This window comes from Barbatula barbatula (genome assembly GCF_947034865.1).
Source record: "Barbatula barbatula genome assembly, chromosome: 19".
NCBI classification, from domain to species: Eukaryota; Metazoa; Chordata; class Actinopteri; order Cypriniformes; family Nemacheilidae; genus Barbatula; species Barbatula barbatula.
Window position 1 is genome coordinate 16,653,914 of NC_136782.1, and position 21,284 is coordinate 16,675,197.

The 21,284-nt window shown below is 38.5% G+C and overlaps 4 protein-coding genes across 4 annotated transcripts; 3 read left to right on the forward strand and 1 right to left on the reverse strand.

Annotated features, from left to right (window-relative positions):
• Positions 1–901: 901 nt before the first annotated feature.
• Positions 902–1,864, forward strand: LOC306908074 (olfactory receptor 2A14-like; the record flags this gene model as incomplete). Its single annotated transcript, XM_079480663.1, has 1 exon — positions 902–1,864. The coding sequence occupies one exon, from the start codon at positions 902–904 to the stop codon at positions 1,862–1,864; it is 963 nt and encodes a 320-aa protein (XP_079336789.1).
• A 2,327-nt stretch (positions 1,865–4,191) lies between these two features.
• On the forward strand, positions 4,192–15,518 carry LOC306908075 (olfactory receptor 1500-like; the record flags this gene model as incomplete). The annotated part of the gene is made up of 3 exons (XM_079480664.1): positions 4,192–4,516; positions 14,608–15,215; positions 15,507–15,518. 3 exons carry the CDS (start codon positions 4,192–4,194, stop codon positions 15,516–15,518), a joined length of 945 nt encoding a protein of 314 aa, XP_079336790.1.
• LOC306908761 (olfactory receptor 1500-like) lies at positions 8,791–9,762 on the forward strand (the record flags this gene model as incomplete). The annotated part of the gene is made up of 1 exon (XM_079481951.1): positions 8,791–9,762. One exon carries the CDS (start codon positions 8,791–8,793, stop codon positions 9,760–9,762), a length of 972 nt encoding a protein of 323 aa, XP_079338077.1.
• Positions 15,519–15,898: 380 nt separating the features above from the next.
• Positions 15,899–19,052, reverse strand: LOC306908076 (protocadherin Fat 4-like; the record flags this gene model as incomplete). Its single annotated transcript, XM_079480665.1, has 5 exons — positions 15,899–16,622; positions 16,905–17,984; positions 18,305–18,563; positions 18,808–18,965; positions 19,049–19,052. 5 exons carry the CDS (start codon positions 19,050–19,052, stop codon positions 16,372–16,374), a joined length of 1,752 nt encoding a protein of 583 aa, XP_079336791.1. The 3' UTR covers positions 15,899–16,371.
• Between the last annotated feature and the right edge of the window lie 2,232 nt (positions 19,053–21,284).

The window sequence follows — 21,284 nt, forward strand, 5'->3', positions numbered from 1 at the left end:
CTTGTTTATACACATTTATTATTTACTTTTTACTTACTTAAACAATATTAAAGTTGTTCCAAACTTATATAGACTTTGCTCTGATGCACACAAAGAGGAGTATTTGGAATCTTTTTAGAAATTTGCATCATTGACTACCAAAGAAGGAAAAACATTTTTGTTCTATTTCGAAGAATTTCGGAACGCAAACAGTTCCGGTGCACTTTTGACAATCATTGACATTTTTCCATGGTAGTCAATGATGTCCCAGAAGTGTCAGTTGCTAACATTTTTCGATGTTCAACCGAACAAAGAAATGTATACAGATTTGGAACGACTTGCGGGGAGTATATGACAGAATAGGTCATGGGATCGATCCTAGGGCCTGCATATAACCAGATACAAATTAATAGTATAACCCAATGTTAGTCACTTTGGATAAAAGCATCAGTCAAATGTATAAATGTAAAATACTACTGATAAAAACAGATTAAAGAAAATGTTTTCTAAGTTAAGCATGCAAATGTGCCATGAAATTGCTGAAATATTTTCTTGACCTCTCAATGGGTACTTCAAGTAAATACTGAAATTTAGGTCAAAAGGGTTTGACTGACAAGAGTTAATAAAAAACTGATTTAGGGAAATAGAAAAATTATTTTCAGTTGTCCTTAGACACTCTCAAAAAAATGTTTTAACTAGTACAAAAAACAAACTGCTCACTCTCTTGACTTCAAGTAGAGCAGTGTCCCTGAAGTAACTGCGTCATGTTCAGTGTCAGGTTAGGTCCTTTACTATTTATATATCACACATAAAGGAATTGAACACCAGCATGTGAGGATTAAGAACCTTGTGAAACACATTTGCCAGGTTGGCAAATATACAAAAAATATTTTTACTTTTTCTTCAAGAACCGACAGTCATCATGTCAACTGGAAACGTCAGCTATATAAAGGATTTTGTCATTGTTGGTTTCCCTGGACTTCATCCTCGATATTATGGCATCATGTCAGCAGTCCTGTTCTTTATTTATGTGTGTACAATGCTGGGAAATGCTGTATTTTTTACATTACTTATTATATCTAAGAGCCTTCAGAAACCTGTATATTATTTTCTTCTAAATCTGGCTGTATGCGATGTACTCTTCAGCACCACTACATTACCAAAAATAATCAGCAGATATTGGTTTCACGATGGAAGCATTTCATTTTTGGGCTGCTTTGTTCAGATGTTTTCTGTGCATTATTTTGGCACAGTCAGTTCACATGTTTTGGCATTAATGGCCATAGATCGCTATGCAGCCATTTGTTATCCCCTTCGATATCACACTATTATGACAGACAGAAATGTTTTTATTCTGAGCTGTGTAGCTTGGGTCTGGTCTTGCGCAGTCCCGTTGATGCTAGTTATTCGGGCGTATCCTCTCCCATTCTGTGCAGAAAACACCATAGTTCAATGTTACTGTGATCACTTTTCTATTACATCACTGGCTTGCACTGACAGATCCCTGTATACGTTTCCAGCTCTTGTCAGCGTCCTTATAGTGCTGCTGGGTTCGCTTACTATAATTGTTTTGTCTTACTCTGCCATAATTGTGGCCGTTCTGCGTATATCGAGTGCTAAAGGAAGACTCAAGACTTTCTCCACATGCAGTCCTCAGCTCATTATTATTGCTCTGTTTTTCCTGCCCAGGTGTTTAAATTATTTGTTTAACAACATTGGTATAAAGTTCAGTAATGATTTACGATTGGTCATTATAATGTTGTATAGCTTGTTGCCTCCCATGATTAATCCTCTTATTTACTGTTTGAGAACAGAGGAGGTGAAAAAGATTTTAAGACGAATATTGCAAAATAAACAAATTGGTGTTCCTTTACAGCTGCCATAATGTGATTTGCCAAACTGTTTGTCTATATCATACAAATCTATTCTATTTGAGAGGCCTTTGAAAATAGACAACCTTTTAGATCTTTCATTACAGTTATATACAGCAGCGTCAAGAGTGGTCTTCAATGAACCGAGGAGAGCTCATGTCTCTCCTCTCTGCATTAAGTTACATTGGCTCCCTAAAGTCGCTCGCATCAAATTCAAAGCCTTGCTCTTGGCCTTCAAGACCACCACTGGTTCGGCACCATCATATCTTCATCTTTATGAGACCAGTTATACTGCGATTATGCTTTTTCTTGTCTTTATGTTGTTCCAATTGCTTCCATTGTTTACCTCATTTGTAAGTCGGTTTAAATAAAAGCATCTGTTAAATGACTAAATGTAAATGTAAATATAATTATAATGTCAATTTCACCCAGGTTACAATCAGAACAGCCTGCTAAAGACTTTCCATCACAGCTTAAAACAAACAAAACAGATTTGTGTACTACATTTACAAAAGAAACTATGCTGATGCGGATCCTGAAGCAAGTTATTTTGAATTCTGCATTTGAATTGTATATACTTTCAATATGACCATTTCAAAGCACCATTTCAGTTATTCTGAATATATAAAAGTATAATGTAGTTCACAGAATGAACTACTCTCAAATTTTACATAATAGCATTGTTTATTTGCAGAAAATAAATCCTGTGGAGAACAGTTCAAAATAACAGAAAGGATGCTCTGAATTTTGTCAGACAACAAATACTGCAAAGAAAACAAGTATACATTTACTTTAATGGAGTACATAAGTACTATTTGCACATGTTTTTAGGAAAATGTAATTAAATGTAATTTTGTAATTTTGTAAAAAAATGTAATTTTTCTTAATTCTAAAGCACATCTAAAAATGTTGATTTGAAATGAGAATTTCTCTTAATGTTTTCCATGACTGTACATATGTACGTGTATATATACATTAATATACAAGCTGATATCAGGGGGAGTCGTACATATTTTACGAGGTGGCTATAAACTTAGTTTTTAGTTTACATGTAAATTGAATGACTTGTTATATCTGATATTTTTTCCAGAAAAATTGCGATGGATAGAAATCATTAAGGTCACTGTTGCACACTTTTGTACTGGCACATGTGAAAATGTGTAGAAATAAAGCTTTGTGACTTTAAGAACATATACAGTCTGTATTTAGATTTCAGAATGAACACATTTGTGACCCTGGATCACAAAACCAGTCTTAAGTAGCACGGGAACATTTTTAGTAAAAGCCAAAAATACATTGTGTGGGTCAAAATTATAGATTTTTCTTTTATGGCAAAAATCATTAGGATATTAAGTAAAGATCATGTTCCATAAAGATATTTTGTAAATTTTCAACCCAAAATATATAAAAACTTTATTTTTGTGAGTGGATGGCCTGCTACAGTGCCTCGGATTAACACCTTCAATGGCGATTTTCTCAATATTTAGATTTTTTGCACCCTTTACTTCCAGAGTTGTACACTCTTGTATCTCCACCAGATATTGTCCCATCTTAACATCCCATATATCAATAAAAAGCTTAACTATTCAGCTTTCAGTTGATGTAAAAATCTCAATTTCGAAAAATTGACCCATAAGACTGGTTTTGTTGTCCAGGGTCACATTTGTCATACGTTTAGGAGACTCGTCCATGAAAATGTACGCTACTGAAATAAAGATGAATGTAACTCACTCATTACGATGGAAAAATTCTCAATTTTTAATAATAATTGACATGCTTAAAGCAGATGTAAAACATGCAGTTTCTGCCAATCTCACATTGATCTATACCTATAGAGTAGTATTGTACACTTCGTATCTTCGAAGAGTCTTTAGATTAGACATAGGGACCATCAGGGAAAGAATGTTGCCATGTGAGCCTGTGAAAACTCTAAACAACACATAAGATGTGGGAGGTGTTTGAGGTCTTAAAAGAGAGAAGATCTTGCAAACATCTAACATGTGCATCTGTGGCAGGTCTTCTGTGTATGTGCATTCATTTACGTTTGCATTTTGTTTGTCATTAAATGCAAGATTACTCAGTGATTAAGCAAGATTACTCAATTCAGATTATGCTGTTGGGTTGTTTCTTTAAAGGATGTCAATAATAATCTCACGTTATATTGATAACACAAATGAAGATTTAAATGCAGTTTAAACATTTCAGTTGATGTTACAATAAATACGTATTGTATGTGTGATCACATTTTTCTCCGATTTTGTTTCAATCACACACAGCAATTCAGCATTGCTTTTACATTTTTACAGTGAATTCGTATCAGGTTATTGTGAAGTCTTTCTAGATGACCTTCAACGTGACTGTCATCACTGAATTCTACCTGCTGGGATTTCCAGGACTCCCGCCGCAGTATTATGGAGCTGTGGGAACCTTGTTGTTTTTTGTCTACTTGACACTGGTCGGAGGAAATCTCTTTATCATTTCATTTATTGCTTATGAGAGAAGCCTTCAGAAACCCACCTATTTAATCTTCTTTAATCTTGCTCTGTCTGATCTTGTTTTTGGAACCGTCACGCTGCCTACGGCATTCTCAAAATACCTTTTCAACATCAATACTATATCATTTTACGGCTGCTTTGTGCAGATGTTTTTTGTTCACTACTTAGGGAGTATAAATTCGTTGACTTTGCTATTAATGGCCATTGATCGGTTTGTTGCGGTGTATAACCCACTTAGATATTGGGCTATTATTACAAACAAAATTACTATAATTGTGTGTGCAGTGATTTGGACTTTGCTAATAGCTTTGCTGGGGGTCATTACTTACCAAACCTATGATGAACCCTACTGCGCTTCAAATGTAATAACCCAAAATTATTGTGACCAAAATGTAATTATGAAACTATCTTGTCAAAACTATAAGCAGAAAAAATTGTTTATATTCGGAAGTGCCATGTTTGTTCTCCTGGTACCGTTGAGTTTTATTATATTTTCTTTTATTGCTATCATTATATTAGTTATCAAAATGTCTGACCATCAGGCTCGATATAAAATGTTCTCAACCTGCGCTCCTCAACTTATCATCATCTTACTGTACTATGTCCCTAGATGTTTTGTATATGCATATGAAACAGTGGTGCCAATCCCTCCTAGCATCCGCATGACAGTTGTTATGTGGTACAGTCTGTTTCCCCCTGTTGTCAATCCAATGATTTACTGCTTCAGAACCAAAGAAATTAAAGATGCATTACGGAGAAAAATGAGAAATAATAAAGTTAAAATGCAGGTGACAATGATGTGGGGCAAAACTTAAAATATTTCAGCTGCTTTAATACAGTAGCCTAGTGCATTGTTCACACTATGCCCTGTTTATTTCCTTGTAACCCTTCCTGTTATTTGTAATGGGCTCTGTGCACACGTTACTTCCACTCTCATCCTGATTGTGAACATTCTGACCTGATTTTCTTATTTATTTTCTTTCTTGATTAACAGTAATTTCACACAGTAAAATAATTTAACTTGTTCACTTTGCTATAAAAAATAAGAGATCTGAACAATTCATGTTCCTTAAATGGAGTTAAAGCAGATCTTTGTGTTTATGTGTTTACCCTTTATGACGAAAAAGTTGTCTCTGAAAATCTGTCAAATTGAGAAGCAAAATGATTTACCCTGGAATTATTTTCCCGAAGAGCGCCTTTTTATGAGATTATATATGTATACATGAATATTTTATTTTTGAAATTGTATAGAATGACAGAAAAAGCCATTTCCACCATTAAAGATCATTTATTTTAGATGATATGTAACTTAAATAATTTTGCCTTGGTTGTTTTGTTAGATGATTCAAATAAAACTCAGAAATCTCAACATTATCTGTGGCTGTGTCTCAATCAGCTCCAGCATATGGTGTACACAGGGTTTGGGCACTGGTAAGTACCCTGCCTCCCTTCTCATTGGGACAGCATTCACTTATTTTCCTGTGACGTGACTACTTACAGCTGGTATTAATCAACCGGCAAACTTCTGTCTCATGACTTTAAAAACTGGTAAAGTACATATGAGAAACACTGTCACAAAGGGCTTGGACAGAACCCAGATGCAGGCAGACGAAGGGTTAACAACTTTTATTAAATGAAAAAACCCACAATGGGGAAACACGTGAACAAAAACACTAGCAAACAAACATTAGAAACAAACACTTCCCACAAGGGGGACAAAACAAAAACCTTTGAACCTTTACAAACTGTAAACATGACCCAGGGTAATCCAACAACGGTGTGATACTACCGTGCACACAAGACATCAGTGTTGAGAACAAACACAAACAATGCACCAACGCTGAACAGAGGGAAACTGGGACTATTTAAAGGGAGACACTAACGAGGAGTGATTACATGGGGAGAGTGACGACAGGTGATTGGAATGAAACCCTAACGAGAGTGATTAACAGACCAGGTGATGGGAATAAAACCCTAACGAAGGTGAAACACAAAGCAGATGATGGGAATGAAACCCTAATGAAATTACAGGAGATAGGAGGGCAGGGCTGAGAGACATAACAGGAAGACACGTGGCACCAAGTAACAACATAAAGCCACGTGTCTCCACACATAACAGAAACAGAAAAACATGGCAATGTCATGACTCTGCCCAGGGAGCTAGAATTGCTAGCATTTGTCTTTTCAAAAGTTATATCGCGTTTCATGAAGTTCATTAAATTGGCTCTTGCAATTTTGTACGTCTTCAAAACTTGTCACATGATTTCTGGTAAGGGAACATAGGGAGTGTCGAATCTCCCTTGTTTTTGTTGTGCATTGTGGGAATTTTTAGGGAACGAACGTTTCAGTGCACTAGGATTTTGCGAATGAGACAGCCCTTAAAAGCCTTGAGAGTGCCCTGACTACTGAACAAGGGAGTTGATTGAGACACAGCCTGTGTTTTATTCTCGACTAATGCCAGAGATACTCTTATTATAGAAATGGAAAGTCTGTGGTACTTCTAATTGGAGAACCCGTCACGGCTAACAAAACCCATTGACATCTATTAAAAAAACTAGCTTCCGGTCTCCTTTCCTGCATTCTGTTGAAGCCAGGGAATTATAGCATTAGTCGTTTAGTTTTTTTGCCTATTGGTTGCAGGCTTTCTTTTTAATACGTGCAGTGGTTAGGTTAAAAGTACAGTTTACATAGCTTACGGTACTCCAGAAAGTTGATATAAATCATTTCCATCTCGATGCGGCGCTGTTGCGCCTGCTGAACGTCTAAATTTAATAAAATAAAAAAATGAGCGAAATGTGAATCAGCCTTTACCAGCCTTCAGTTGTGCTACTGTGACACAATCAGTCTTAAAATGCAGCCTTCAAACAACGCAGCCCCCGAATTGGGTCACAGTCTAGGTATGCTTTGCAACGTCATTAAACAGAAGATGCTGACCAGAAAGGCATACAGGTAAAATGGAACACTTTCCTATTTTTGTTCATTGCTCAATATATATATATACTTAAAAAATCTTAGTATAAAAATACATATATCTAAAATATCTTTACATTTTATTTTGGGTGAGGCCCCCCCCCTTATGTTGCTTTCAGGTGCCTTTCACGCTTACACTTTAGTCTGGAACGGGGCACGGTTTGCATGAAAATCGTGTGCGCACCAGGGTACCGAACCTCTGGCTATGAGCTTTAGCCGATAACAATGTATTTACTTAAAAGACATGTAAGAGATGATAGCGTTGGATTTGAGCAAGCTTGAGCTTGCATTGTGTTGCGCGTTCCGAGTGGAATCATTGCTGCAAATTAATGGTAATATGATGTTTCCAGATTTTAAAACAGTCCTGATAAATAGTCTGTTGCAAGCAGCAGAAAACTCTGTAAGCGAACATACAGTAACATCAAGTGTTGTTTACTCTGCTCCAGTTTTATGCATGTATACACGAAAATAATGAACCACTTAAGTGTGGCGCTTAAAGAGCACTTCAACTTCTACTCAAGTCCCTTTTTGATAGAGCACTTGTACTTTTACTCAAGTCTGGGTCTCAAGTACTTTATAAATCTCTGCCCAAATGTCACATCTATCCAATCATGGGCTTATTTTTAGTTTTATTTCTAATGGGCTAATGAGGGTCTATTTTTAGTTCGCGCAGAAGCACACTGAAATGTAAAATAAAATATTCTGGCCGATCAGAGACCCCTAAACAGGTGGGGCCCCTAAAATGCAGCCAAGGCAAGCCTGTGCGTTAATCCGCGCCTGCTGGTTTGTATTGGCGCCTCCAGTTTTCCCTTTGTTTTGCCTCCAACTGACGCTGTGACGTGTGTCGTCGATGCAAAAGGGGTCAATTAAGTAAAACGTAGTTGATTTAAATGCTTTACTCTATTTGTGGTTCATGAAACTGTGCTAGACGATGCGATAGAGCACATTTGTATATGGGCGGCAGTAGGAAATCGAAATGTTGCAAATACTTAATCCAATTTCCCTTGTTTCTTTAACTATTGTTATTTTTAAGTATTGTAGATTTTCAAATGGTATGGATTGCAATGACATCACTGTAGACATCACACACAAACATAACAACAACAAATAGAACATGTGATAAGAAGTGAAAAACCCCAAACAACACGTCAACACAGGGAGGTCTTTGTGATCTTACGGCAGACATTATAAGCCAGGATTTCTGGATATTGATTCATTTGGATGTTGTGAGTAAATGTGATCTATCTGTTTATTTCTACAGCATAAGCATCTGTTGCAGGTCTTTTGTGTCTGCATTATTTCAAGTTATGATTCAATGATGTTTTAGCAGGTTAGTTGCATAACAATTTCAAGTTTTCATTGTGCCATGTCATTGTAATTCATTTTTGTGTCTTACCTTTTCAGTTCCATCATACGCAGTGCGCAATACACCGTACTTGGGTTTATATCGGGTTATTGTGAAGTCTTCTAGAGCCATGACCTTCAACGTGACTGTCATCACTGAATTCTACCTGCTGGGATTTCCAGGACTCCCGCCGCAGTATTATGGAGCTGTCGGAACCTTGTTGTTTTTTGTCTACTTGACACTGGTCGGAGGAAATCTCTTTATCATTTCATTTATTGCTTATGAGAGAAGCCTTCAGAAACCCACCTATTTAATCTTCTTTAATCTTGCTGTGTATGATCTTGTTTTTGGAACTGTCACGCTGCCTACGGCATTCTCAAAATACCTTTTCAACATCAATACTATATCATTTTACGGCTGCATTGTGCAGACGTTTTTTGTTCACTACTTAGGGAGTCTAAATTCTTTCACTTTGCTATTAATGGCAATTGATCGGTTTGTTGCGGTGTATAACCCATTTAGATATTGTGTTATTATTACAAACAGGACAATTTCATTGGCATTTGCATTGATTTGGATACTGCTAATAGCTTTATTGTCTTTTCTCATTTACCAAACCTTTGATGAACCCTTCTGTGCTTCTAATGTAATAACACAAAATTATTGCGACCAAAACTCAGTATCTAAACTCTCCTGTGGAGACATAAGGCAAAAGCGATTGTTTTCATTTGGAAGTGCTATGTTTGTCCTTTTGGGCCCTTTGACTTTCATCATATGTTCTTTCATCGCTATCATCATGGCTGTTTTTAAAATGTCTGACGTTAATGCACGATATAAAACGTTCTCAACATGCGTTCCCCAACTTCTTATCATTTGTCTGTACTATATACCCAGATGTGTTGTCTATGTGTATGATTTGACATTAACCATCACACCTGGTATTCGGATGATGTTAATTATGTGGTACAGTCTGCTGCCCCCTGTTGTCAATCCAATGATTTACTGCTTCAGAACCAAAGAAATCAAAGATGCATTAAGGAGAAAAATGAGACACAAAGTAAGCATGCAGATGACAATGATCTGGAGTAAAACCTTGAAATGATTAAACAGCTTTAATTATAACACTGTGCCCTTTTTGTGTAAACTATAATTAATATCCAGTGAATGTTCAGATCAGTCTAATCACAAATTGTCATATTTGATGTTTCATGATGTTTATATGTTTCATGATAGCATGTTTTTATTTGCTAGGGTATTGAATGTTTACTAAGACTGCAAAGATATTCTATGAGAATGTAGATGTTGGACACACATTTATTCCAAAAACATCTTCCCCTAAATATTTTTACCTTTGTTATATTTGAAAACAGCAAAAATGTTCGCAATAAAATAGTTTATGTCTGTCAAGTCTGCCAATGGTGCAGTGGATTCAAAATTTAATTATATCTTATATATACAGTACGTTACATATAACTTATTTCTGGCCAAATATATATATTTTGCATTGTTTATTATAAATACAGCTTTTTTTGTTTTCATTTCACTTCAGACAGCCAACATGATATTTAGATATGTGGCCTAGATATACAGGAAACTGAAAATTATAATAATAAAATGTAGAGATGTATACAGAGTAACCTTTAAGAAGATTACAGTGTATGTATTTATATACTTTATGTACAAATAAAGCCACATAAATTCTTTGACAATGTTTCAAACAGACAAATTCAGACAAAGTATTTTATTGGACACATAAAAGGCCAACACACAAATATTAAGAGAAGATAAATTTGGATTAAGTCATCTGTAAGGCTTATAATAGAAAGCTGGAGATGTTGCTATCCCTGTTGTCATGGCCATCACTGTAAAGCACAGCATACATTTTCTGTGGGAAGGCACCCTCTTTTCAAGGCTCAATAGGTAAGATATTACTTTAGATTTCCTACTAAATACTGGTTTACATACTGTATGTATACAGACTGTGCTTGGAATCACTCACCTGTTAACTGATGCAGTATTCACAGGTCATTGGATTCAAATAAGAAACTAACATGAACCAAAGTCTTGAAATCAAATGTAACACGTCAGTAAAAAAGTTCTGATTAGAATTCATGTTATTTTAACATCAACGTCACAAAACAATAAACAAAATACACATTTATATATTTGATATATTACAAGTCCTCTTAAGTCAAGTCAAGAAAAGTCATGTAAACCACAATGAAAACGAACAGATGGGGTTCCTATAGGAAATGCCAATGAGCTTCGCCACATCACAACCTCAAGCGGCGTGACCCTGACTGGCCTAGGCGAGTCATGGATGAGCACTGATCATGATCTTCCAGTGAAAAAAGTGAGGCAGCACTTAAATAAGGGTTATCACAGGCGGAGGCCTTCCTACTCTAGATACGAGATGGCCGCCTGGCACCGTGAGGAAAACTGGGGAGCGCAGGAACCTTGAGAGAGGAGCCTGTGCTACGCAGGCCACGTCCTACCGACCGGGAGGTGTAATGTGGAAATTACACACGGTCTTGCCAAATGGGGAGAACTTATGGGAGAATGGTGCACGACCCCAACAAGGGTGCACGGAACGGTGGAGTGAGGAATACGTAGGTTGGGATGACCCAATGGGGGAGTCACTAAGTGTGGAGCATCAGCTAAAGTAAACAGGGGTTCACCTCGAGAGGGAAACTCGACTCTACCGAGCTTTGGTATATTTGTGGCTCCACCCGGCTCGTAACAAGAAGGCATGCTTAGTGATGGGTGGAACTCCTGTACTTCACCCAGTGGGGAAAGTAGGGAGGCAGAAGAGCGCACTGACTCACCTGGAGAAGGTGCTTCACAGGCATACGCCCTGCCAGCCGTGACAAAAGTGTTGGGTGGAGCCTAACCCGGAGCTTCTACGGATGTCTGCCAGAAAGGCACCCAGTGCTCCAAAAGAGACAAAGAGCTGCTCAGAACTACCGAAGTATTGTGTGCAGTTCAAGTAGAGGCGCAAGGTGCATACTGAATACAACACGGTAAGGGTTAGTTCTTCCTTCCCAAGGGGGATGGCCTGCAAGTTCACCACCTGGTCCCAAAGCGGAGTGGTAGGAGGTCAAAGGTCCACGCGGGAGTCGCCGGCCTGAACTCTAGGCACTCATTCAACAGAGAGAGTGCATGTAGACCCCCTACCCTCGAGCGCAAGCCGGAGAGCCATCAGTCCCTCCAGGCAATTGATATGCCACTGCAGGCGGGGGCCCGCCCAAAGCCCTGACACTGCATGCCAGCTGAGCAGGGTGGTGTCTGTCATCACCGCTATGCGCCTCGACCTGCCAAATCGGGACTCCAGCCCGAGGAAAGGACACGTCTGTCCAAGGGGCCTGGGTGTGACAGCATCGTGGCGTGATAGGAACACACTTCATGCCGGTGTGCTACGCACTCCAAGAAACCGGACTCTGGAGCCAATGCTGAAGCAGTCTCATATGCATCAACCTGAGCGGAATACTGCCACCGAGGACGCCTTTGCCCCTGGAGCCTCTGAAAGATTTTCAGTGGGACCTCTGGTTGCCGCCTGAGAAGTAACAGGCGCTTTCACTGGTATTGCGCACTCTGGCACATGATGACGGAGTCTAGTTCCACACCAAGATAAGGGGTGCTTTCAAAGGGGAGAGCTTCTAAGGACCGAAGGATGCGCCTCTGCTTCAACATTCTGAATGGAAGCCTGAAGAGCTTAGTTCAGAGAGTGCAGACCCAAGATGGGCCCAGCCCCCCACCTTTCTTGGGGAAGATGAAGTAGGGGCTCTGACCCTTTCACCAGAGGGTTGGGGCCTTGACCCGAGAACGGGACCATTCTTGTCTCAAACCGAGGAAATGGAAATGGCCCAAAGCTGGGTGGATGTCTGACAAACTGGATCCGTAGCCATGACGGATCCACCTCGCTAGCCAACTGGACAGGCTGGGTAGCTGAAACAGCGACCCACGAACCACAACAGAAGAGCTAGGTGAGTGATCTATTACATCGTCCCCATGGGGGGAGGTGTGTGGCTGGCAGAACATCTGCCACGCAAGGGGTGGCCCCCCCGGGAGACGAGCGGTTCTGCGGACTTCATCTGCCTGAAGTATTCGCTGCACGACGCACTGTCGAGTAGAGAGTGCAGAAGGCAGCGGGAACAGCGTAACGCAACTTTGAGTGGAGGATGAGCTATGTTGGAAAATACACCCAGAGAGTAGGACACTCTCTTGGGACAAAAAGTGGGCGCCAGGCCCAGAAAATTGCTCGGTATGTGACAGGAGCCGTCCCGATGCGACTCAACAGCGGTGTTGACAATAGTCATGCCCAATGTCCTGGCCTCCCTGTTTTTGTCAATTCCCTCCTCAACGCTCCTACCATGGGGCCACCTAAAGAGGGGCACCTGGACCACAGCGGGAATGGAGGGGTGGGGCTGCTGGTAAGCACACGCTTCTTCAACGTCCACCCTGCGTAAAGGGCGCATCAAGAAAGCTTACTTTCTCTGCATCTCACGTCTGCGCCAGGATGAGCCATAGGTGTCCCTCTTGGACCACAGGAGCGGACATCGGCCAACCCAAAGCGTGCCGTCACCTTTTCGACCTAAGCGCAAAGTCAGTGGCGGCGTGCAGCTGAATCGTGTCTTCTCAGCAGGGGCACCTTAAACCACAGCAGTGCAAGCGTTCGGCACGAGTATTGAAGAATTGACTGGCTTTGGAAGGGTTAGTCGGCCTCTCCAGGTGGCAGCTGTCTGCGGGCACAGGTGTGCTGCAACTGCAGCGCTCAACCTGGGGTACATCGACATATCCCTAGCTGCCAATGTCAAGGAAAAACAAGGTCTCGGAGATAAATCCAACAATTTGTCGTCAGGAAGTCATTTTTTATCTGGACTTGCAAGACCATATTAGGGTATTATTATCATCTAACCCAATTAACTGAATAAGTTGACTGAGGTCAGTTAACTGATTTATGTTTAAATGTTTCAATAAAACATATGTTGCAGAAGGCATGACGTTTTGGTGGGTGATTGGCATACTAGACAAATACCAGGTTGATGGTGAATAGCTATAGTCTTCATTACTTAAGCCTTTGTTCATTGTTGTTTATCCATGATTTCAAATAAGAATCCTCCACTGGCTTTTTAGTACAAACCATTAGCCCACGTTACGAAATGTAACTACATGAGCACTAGTTAAAGCCTAATTATGCAAAATAACTAACTGGGTTGAAATCTATTTCTGACAGCTTGGTCCCCCCAGTTAAAAAATCCCATCTGCGCACTGCATAATGTACATACAAACTAATACTATACGTAGACCTAAAAGTTCATCGAATAACAACAACACATCAAACATATGACTAGTCTCATGTCTCTGAGGGTAGAGTTCATAAACTGGCGCTCCACTGGATCTCTGACACTTCATGCTGAGAGCACAGTGGACTTTCATTCCGTTCACATTGTAAGACTATAGTGTATACAAGTTTACAGTGTAGTGTAAATGAAGGGATGTAAGAGTTGAATTGATAGACCTCATCTGTCATTTATATAATTTATCTTTTATTTGCCTCTGTTGATATTAATGTATATTTGCAGTGAGAGCTGTTCTGTGCTTGAACTTTAGATTTGAGGAGTCATGGCAGAAGCGAATGGCACGCGGATCACCGAATTCTTCCTGCTTGGATTTCCAGGACTCCATCCACAGTATAAGGGAGCTGTGGGGACCTTTTTACTTTTCATCTATCTAATAATTGCAATCGGAAATATCTTGATTATTTCATTTATTGCATGGGAAAGAAGCCTTCATAAACCCACATACTTAATCTTTCTAAACCTCGCCGTATCCGATCTTGCTTTTGGAACTGTCACGCTGCCTAAAGTGGTTTCCAAATATTTAATCAAAGATGATCATGTAGCATTTCATTTATGTTTTGCTCAAATGTACATTGTTCATCATTTAGGTAGTGTCAATTCGTTTTTGATGCTATTAATGGCCCTGGATCGGTTTGTTGCTATATGCAACCCCCTTAGATATCCTGCTATTATTACAAACCAGTCTATTGCATTCGCATGTGCAGTGTTCTGGTTAGTAATTTTAGGATGGTTACCGTTGTTTACTTATCGAACTGAAAAACTGTCTTTTTGTGCTTCAAATGTTATCAATCAATGTTTTTGTGATTTCAATTCATTAGTTTCACTTGGGTGCGGGGAGAAAGGCGAGTTAAGGAGAAATGCATTTGCAATGGCCATGTTTGTGCTTTTGGGTCCTTTAATTTTCATCATATTTTCTTACGTTGCCATTATCATATCTGTATTTAAAATCTCAAGCGTTCAGGGCAGATATAAAACATTTTCGACATGCACTCCTCAGCTGTTAATCATATGCCTTTACTATTTACCCAGATGTACTGTGTATATTTGTGATATAGCTGCTGAAATGCCTATAGCTGTTCGGATTATGCTTGTTATCTGGTACAGTCTATTGCCTCCTGTTGTCAATCCAATGATATACTGCTTCAGAACTCAGGAAATCAAGGCTGTTTTAATGAAAAAAATCAGAGACAAAAAAGTAAACTTTAATTTAAACGCATCTTTATGCTGAAAACATTTGCATTTCTGTAACGCAAACTTAATAAAAAATATTTGTTTTCAATACTATGATCTATAATAATAATCGGTACCAAATGAAACAGAACAAGAAAGATGTGCAAGTAACTGACAATATTCACAGTAGATTAAAAACAGTTGCAAAACCCATCAGACAACTTTTTATTTAAACAAGCATTTTTTATCAGGCTAAAGATTTTTTTGTGGATACACTTTTTTTGTAACTTGATTTTTTTTCTGTTATTGTTTACAGATTGTAATTTGACAGAATTGTATTGGTTTGTTAGAGATTCTTCGAGTAATTATTAAAATAGGTCAAAAATGTTACATTTACAAGAAAAACTGTGAAAACATGTCATTTTACAAGGAAAACTGTGAAATACTGTTAGTTTACGGTTTATTTCTGCCAGAAAATGCCTGTTTTTATATGTTAAAAGCATCTATAAATTATGTTAGAACAAAAGCTGTTCATGAGAATTCACAAACATTTGAGTTTAAAATGTTTAATTCCAATAATTGAAAACAGGTAGCACTGTAGAACTGACTATGTAATATGCCCAACAAGGGTTTAAGTGTATTATACAGTATGTGTTTATATTGTACTGTACTTTTATTTCATATTTTGCTTGTTTTTTTGTTTTTTTTAACTGTTTTACATTTGCATTCATCTTAAATAATTGCCAATAAACAACAGATTAGCGATGTAAACAACTTTCCCAATATACTGTGGCAACAGGCTTCCACTATTAATGTATATTCCCATCAAAGTCCAATGTGTGTTTAGTGAACAGCATCTTTTTTGCAGAGTAAGAGAGCTTGTATGCACCTTTTTGACTAAGACATAAAATAATTTGACTTTGAAGAAAACTACCAATATTATAGTTTTGTGACAACAAGCTCTCTAGCTCAACTGTGTCAACATTGTTAAGGTCATGGGTTCAGTTCCCTGGGAACACGTATATTCTACATGCAAAATCTATAACTATTGCTGTGGATAAATGCATCTGTTAAATGTCAAATATGTTAATGTTCAATGTGTGACAACTATCCCCAGTGTGTATGCACAAATATGCATTGCCATGTACACATGCCAAACAAACACCCAGCAGAAAGAAACGTTAAATGATTTCCTCCTGATCACTCTGAAAATCGCATGCATTGGGATGACTGGTTGACAAGTGGGCTATGTCCTCAAACACATCTGCATAGGTGCTGAAATGGACTCCTAGGTTTAAAAAACCCTCTAACTGCTGAACATCACTGGAGGTAAAGGATCTGTGGAGACTCTGGACACATGCAGGTGTGACCGCCGTAGAATGATCTCTGATGAGAGAAGGGGCAATCGGGATACACTGTCCTCTGGACAAATCTGCAGGAAGAAAGAAAAACTCAACAAACCAACCAAAACTCTTTAGGGTTATGATATTGATGTTAAAGCGGTGCATTAACCGAATAACTATAAATTGTTGTGTGCACTATTATTTTATTTTTATTCAAAGATTAAATTAGAAGAGTAAATAAATTAAATCTCTAAACTTCAGAATATTTTAGAACCTTTACACAGGGCACACGGAAGACATCTGAGTTCATCTGAGAACAATCATTCTGAAGCAATTAAATCTTTTGGACACTTTCTTGTGTATACGCTTACCTTCAGACGGATGTTCATCTTTGTTGTCCTGTGAGCTGATGAGGGAAAGTTCTCTCTCATAATAATCACATTCAGAGCCTGTAAATGAGCAGTGACTTTCACTCTCAGAAGAAGTCTCTATACCTCCTCCTGACCAGACAGGCTTTTCTAGAAAATCTCCCTTACGTTCCCACGTCGCATTCAGTTTCTCAACCTCGTCTTTTGAGAGATGTTGTGGAGGCCCGGTCACATCAGGGGGCAGTTTTCGCTTAAAGATATGAGATTGACGTTCCCAGTGGTGCAAATCTCTCTGATGAAGTTTAGGGGAAGGAAGCTCCTGATTTGTGCTGCATTGAGGGACTTGTGGATTTCCATTCAGTCTCTCAAGATCGATACCAGGTTTGTCCTTTGTCTGTGTATCAACATCTGAGCTATAGACTGTATAAGTGCTGTTAATCTCATAATACTCCAGTTCACTTCTTTCAAATCTTGAGATGGGACAAGGCGGCCCACCTTTACTGTAACTTTCCAATCCACGTCTCGCGTCCTTCGGCTTTATCAAATCCGGCTGCTGGCAGCCACCAATCCAGATGTTCTGTGGAATTTCTTCAACTGCATTAAATGCCAGGTTATCTGTGCCATGCTGTTTGGTGGGTGGCATGATGTAGGCGTTACTTGCCTTTTGGCCATTGCAGAGTTTGCATTGTCTTGTGATTACAATGCACAGAACAAGGACCAGCAGAATGAGAGCAATGGGAAGAACAACTGCAACAATCCATAAGGGGGCGCTCTTTTGGGATTGAGAACAGGGTTGGCTCGCCATTGTATCAGATGAGCAGGTTGCACATGAAGAACCAGACATGTTGCGTAAACAAATGCACCAGAAGTCATCTTTAGAAGAAGATCCACAGTCTTTATTACTTAAGCAGGGTACTGGGGGACAGAAATGTTGAAGGCATGAAATGAGAACACAGTTGTCTGGAGAAATGCATACTTTTTGGAGGTCAAAAGGGCTGGATTTGGCCTCGGCTATCTCACTAAAGCTGTTAAAAGGCAGGACATGGCCGTTGAATTTAATGAACTCCACACAACCGCTGAAAACTGAAAAGAAGACACAAGAGCTAGTAAGCAAAAATGAAATAAAATTGAATTAAAAAAACTAATGAAAGAAAATGAATTAAATATAAGGGTTCTAAGTTAATGTCAAAAATTAACACAATCTGATCTTTTGTGTTTTGTGGCAACCAAAATGTTAACTTAGACAAAAGCATGCACAGAGTTTCTGAAATAGGAATTTATATAAAAAGGGCAAATTTTCTGTAACAAAAACTGAGTGCCTATGTAGAAACTATGTGCAAAAAAGAAAACATGTGACAACTAGCCCTTCTGAGAATTGAACATAAAACAGACACAAATCTTACCTAAGTTCTGATCCCTGGTTTCTGTTAACAAAGCTGTTCCTAGAAATATGGTCTCTACTAAGAGTGCAGAGTGAGTTACAGTTATGTTGGTGTTATTCACCACAGGTCGATCATCCAACAACAGAGTTACATACGCCCCCCTTCTGCGAAGTTGAAGAACATGCCACTGTCCATCTGACACATCCCCATCTACAGACACCTCCAGCTGCTGACCGGACGTGATGTTTGTGAACGCACACAGTGGTTTTCCATCTAAAATCTGAGACAAGAAAAATTTATAAAAGTGTCCATTAGAAATGGATTATAAATCAAATCCAGGTCCTGATGAGGTCACAATTCAAAGAGGCAAAGGTGATGATGATGGAAATGAAACCTGAACATAACGCCTTTTCTTTGTACGTTTGTTGAGTAAATGACATAAAATAACACTGTGCAGAGCTCACTTTAAGATTTAGATGTGCTGTTGGACCCCGGCACACAAGCAAGACACCATTTTTTCTCACGGTCCTCATCTTGACCTCGATGCTGCTAAACCCCTGAGAGTCTCCATCCTTCCCATCTAGAACTGCTTGCAGGAGCTGGTTTCTCCTATATCTTTCTTTGACCGCAAATTCAACGTGTGATTCCACGTTGAGAAATAATACATGCTGCTCAGCCAAATCTAAGGAAGACAAAGTTCACATCACTTTAATCCGTGACACAGATAATAATAGACAAACAATAGATGTGAATGAATGAAATTACTCATGGCACAGTTAGGTCCTGTGAAATGATCTCTACAATGGCACTGATGATGAAACCATCGGTCTTCACACACTCCTGCATTCAAACACTCTGCAGTCTGACAGGGAGGAACATCTGATCGTGGACATCTGACCAATAAAAAGAAAAGTCACGATCAGGGTTAGGAAAAAACTGTGTGCTTCAATTGCATTAAGTTAATGTATTAGATAAAGCAAAAAAATCTGCATATATAAGATTGTAAATTTTTTAACTGTAATTTTTCTGAATATACACGTGTGCTATATAAAAAATTACAGTTCTGCATTCTGTTTCTTCCTCAGGATGTTAATTTTATCTGCATTCTTAACGGTCCAGTGCGTGGTGTTTTTTTGAGGATCTACACAGTATTGACGGAAATGCAATATAATATCCCTAACTGTCTTCAGAGGTATATAAAGGCCTTACATAATGAAGCGTTATGTTTTTATTATCTAAGAATGAGCCATTTCTATCTACATATATCGAGGGTCCCCTTACATGGAATTCACCATGTTGTTTCTACAGTAGCCCTGAAAGGACAAAATGCTCTACAGAGCGAGTTTTGTAAATACACTATCTCCTTCGGCAAAGAAGGCAGAACATGACAACATCTTAGCCACCGTAGTGCTTTAATAGACTGAGGGAGGGGTGGAGTGACCCGTTGGTTGCAATTCTCAACCTCGCCGCTAGATGCCGCTAAAATCTCCACATTGCTCCTTTAACTAAATTCAGAGTGGCACAAAACTCATCATCGGGAAAGCTATTTGTTTCATATTGACAATCTTATCTGAAGTAAACAGAGTTAAAGAAGTATATAGAAGTACTTCTTAGACTGACCGATCAAGTACATTGTGGGATGCCAGAGACTTGAAGGCATCTGAACCAATGTTGTTCACTTGTATGTTCCTCATACATCCAACGAAGTCATGAGTCCTGATTTGCCTCTGCAAAATGTCATCAATGGACTTTATTCCACCAAATGTCAGATTATTGGTCACTTCCAATGTCCTGTGTGCAGAATTTTTTTATATAGTAAGCATGGAGATATGTTAGGAAACAGTGATTATTATTATTATTTTACTAGAGTGCTTAATCTAAAATAAAATGATGTAAAACAAAATGACAAGATTCAACAAAATATACCTTTGAGTTGCTTTTTGCCCATCATTTTGTGAGAAGCAAAAGCCTTGCGGTTCACTGGTAGAGCAGATGTCTATTTCTATAGAAGCTATCTAAGAGACACAAAGGGATGCAAACCTGCAGAATATCTGACAAATCTTTTACGAAAATTATATCTAAGAAGTAAACATTACGTACGTTTCCAGTTCTTTTAACAGTGATGTTGTGAAAACTTCCATCAGCCACTGATTTCCCTGTGACCAATCTTACCACCCCAGATCCAAGATCATAAGAGAACCACAGTCTCCCATCTACAGTTTCAAGTGCCAAGAACTCTGAGTTTGATGGGTCACCATGGTTGTACAAAAGTAAAGAGTTTTGCTGAACGGTTGCAAATTCCAACGAGATTAAGTTATAGTGGGGATCTAATGGAGGAAATTCAATATAAGAAAGCTCTTGAAAGCCATAAATGTGTTCTTCACAATTGACTCCGCTCACACCTAACAATAAAAAGAAACTTGATTAGAAATAAACACACTATCAAATAATTACACTACACAAACAAACGTTATGTGGCCTTAACTCAACTTCTGGTACAATCTATAACTTTTGGGCCGATGATATAATTGTATTGGCATTAACTATCATTAAGAAATTTTAATAAACGCTTTAAAACTATATTTAAAAATTTTCGTTATGTTAGCCAATGCATTCACTAATATTAACACTTAATATAAATATACTTAATGTAAAACTTAATATTAAATTAATAGTAATGAATATAATAATAAAATAATGTAATGTAATTTAATGTAAGATATTAACTTAAAAATGGAAATACTATGTTTATTTAAAATATTGATTCATGCAAGTATGGACAAATATGTATCTCTTACCAAATGGACACTGACAAGAATAGCCAGTTAAAAAACTGGAGCAGTAACCATGAACACAAGGATAGGAAGCACAGTGGTCCACAATATGATCACAAAACCGCCCTGTGACAAAAATAAACGCTTCATTCATTTACAACATGTGCATTTAGATTTGACAGACAAAGAAACAACCCCTAACATCCTACCTTCATACCCTGGACTGC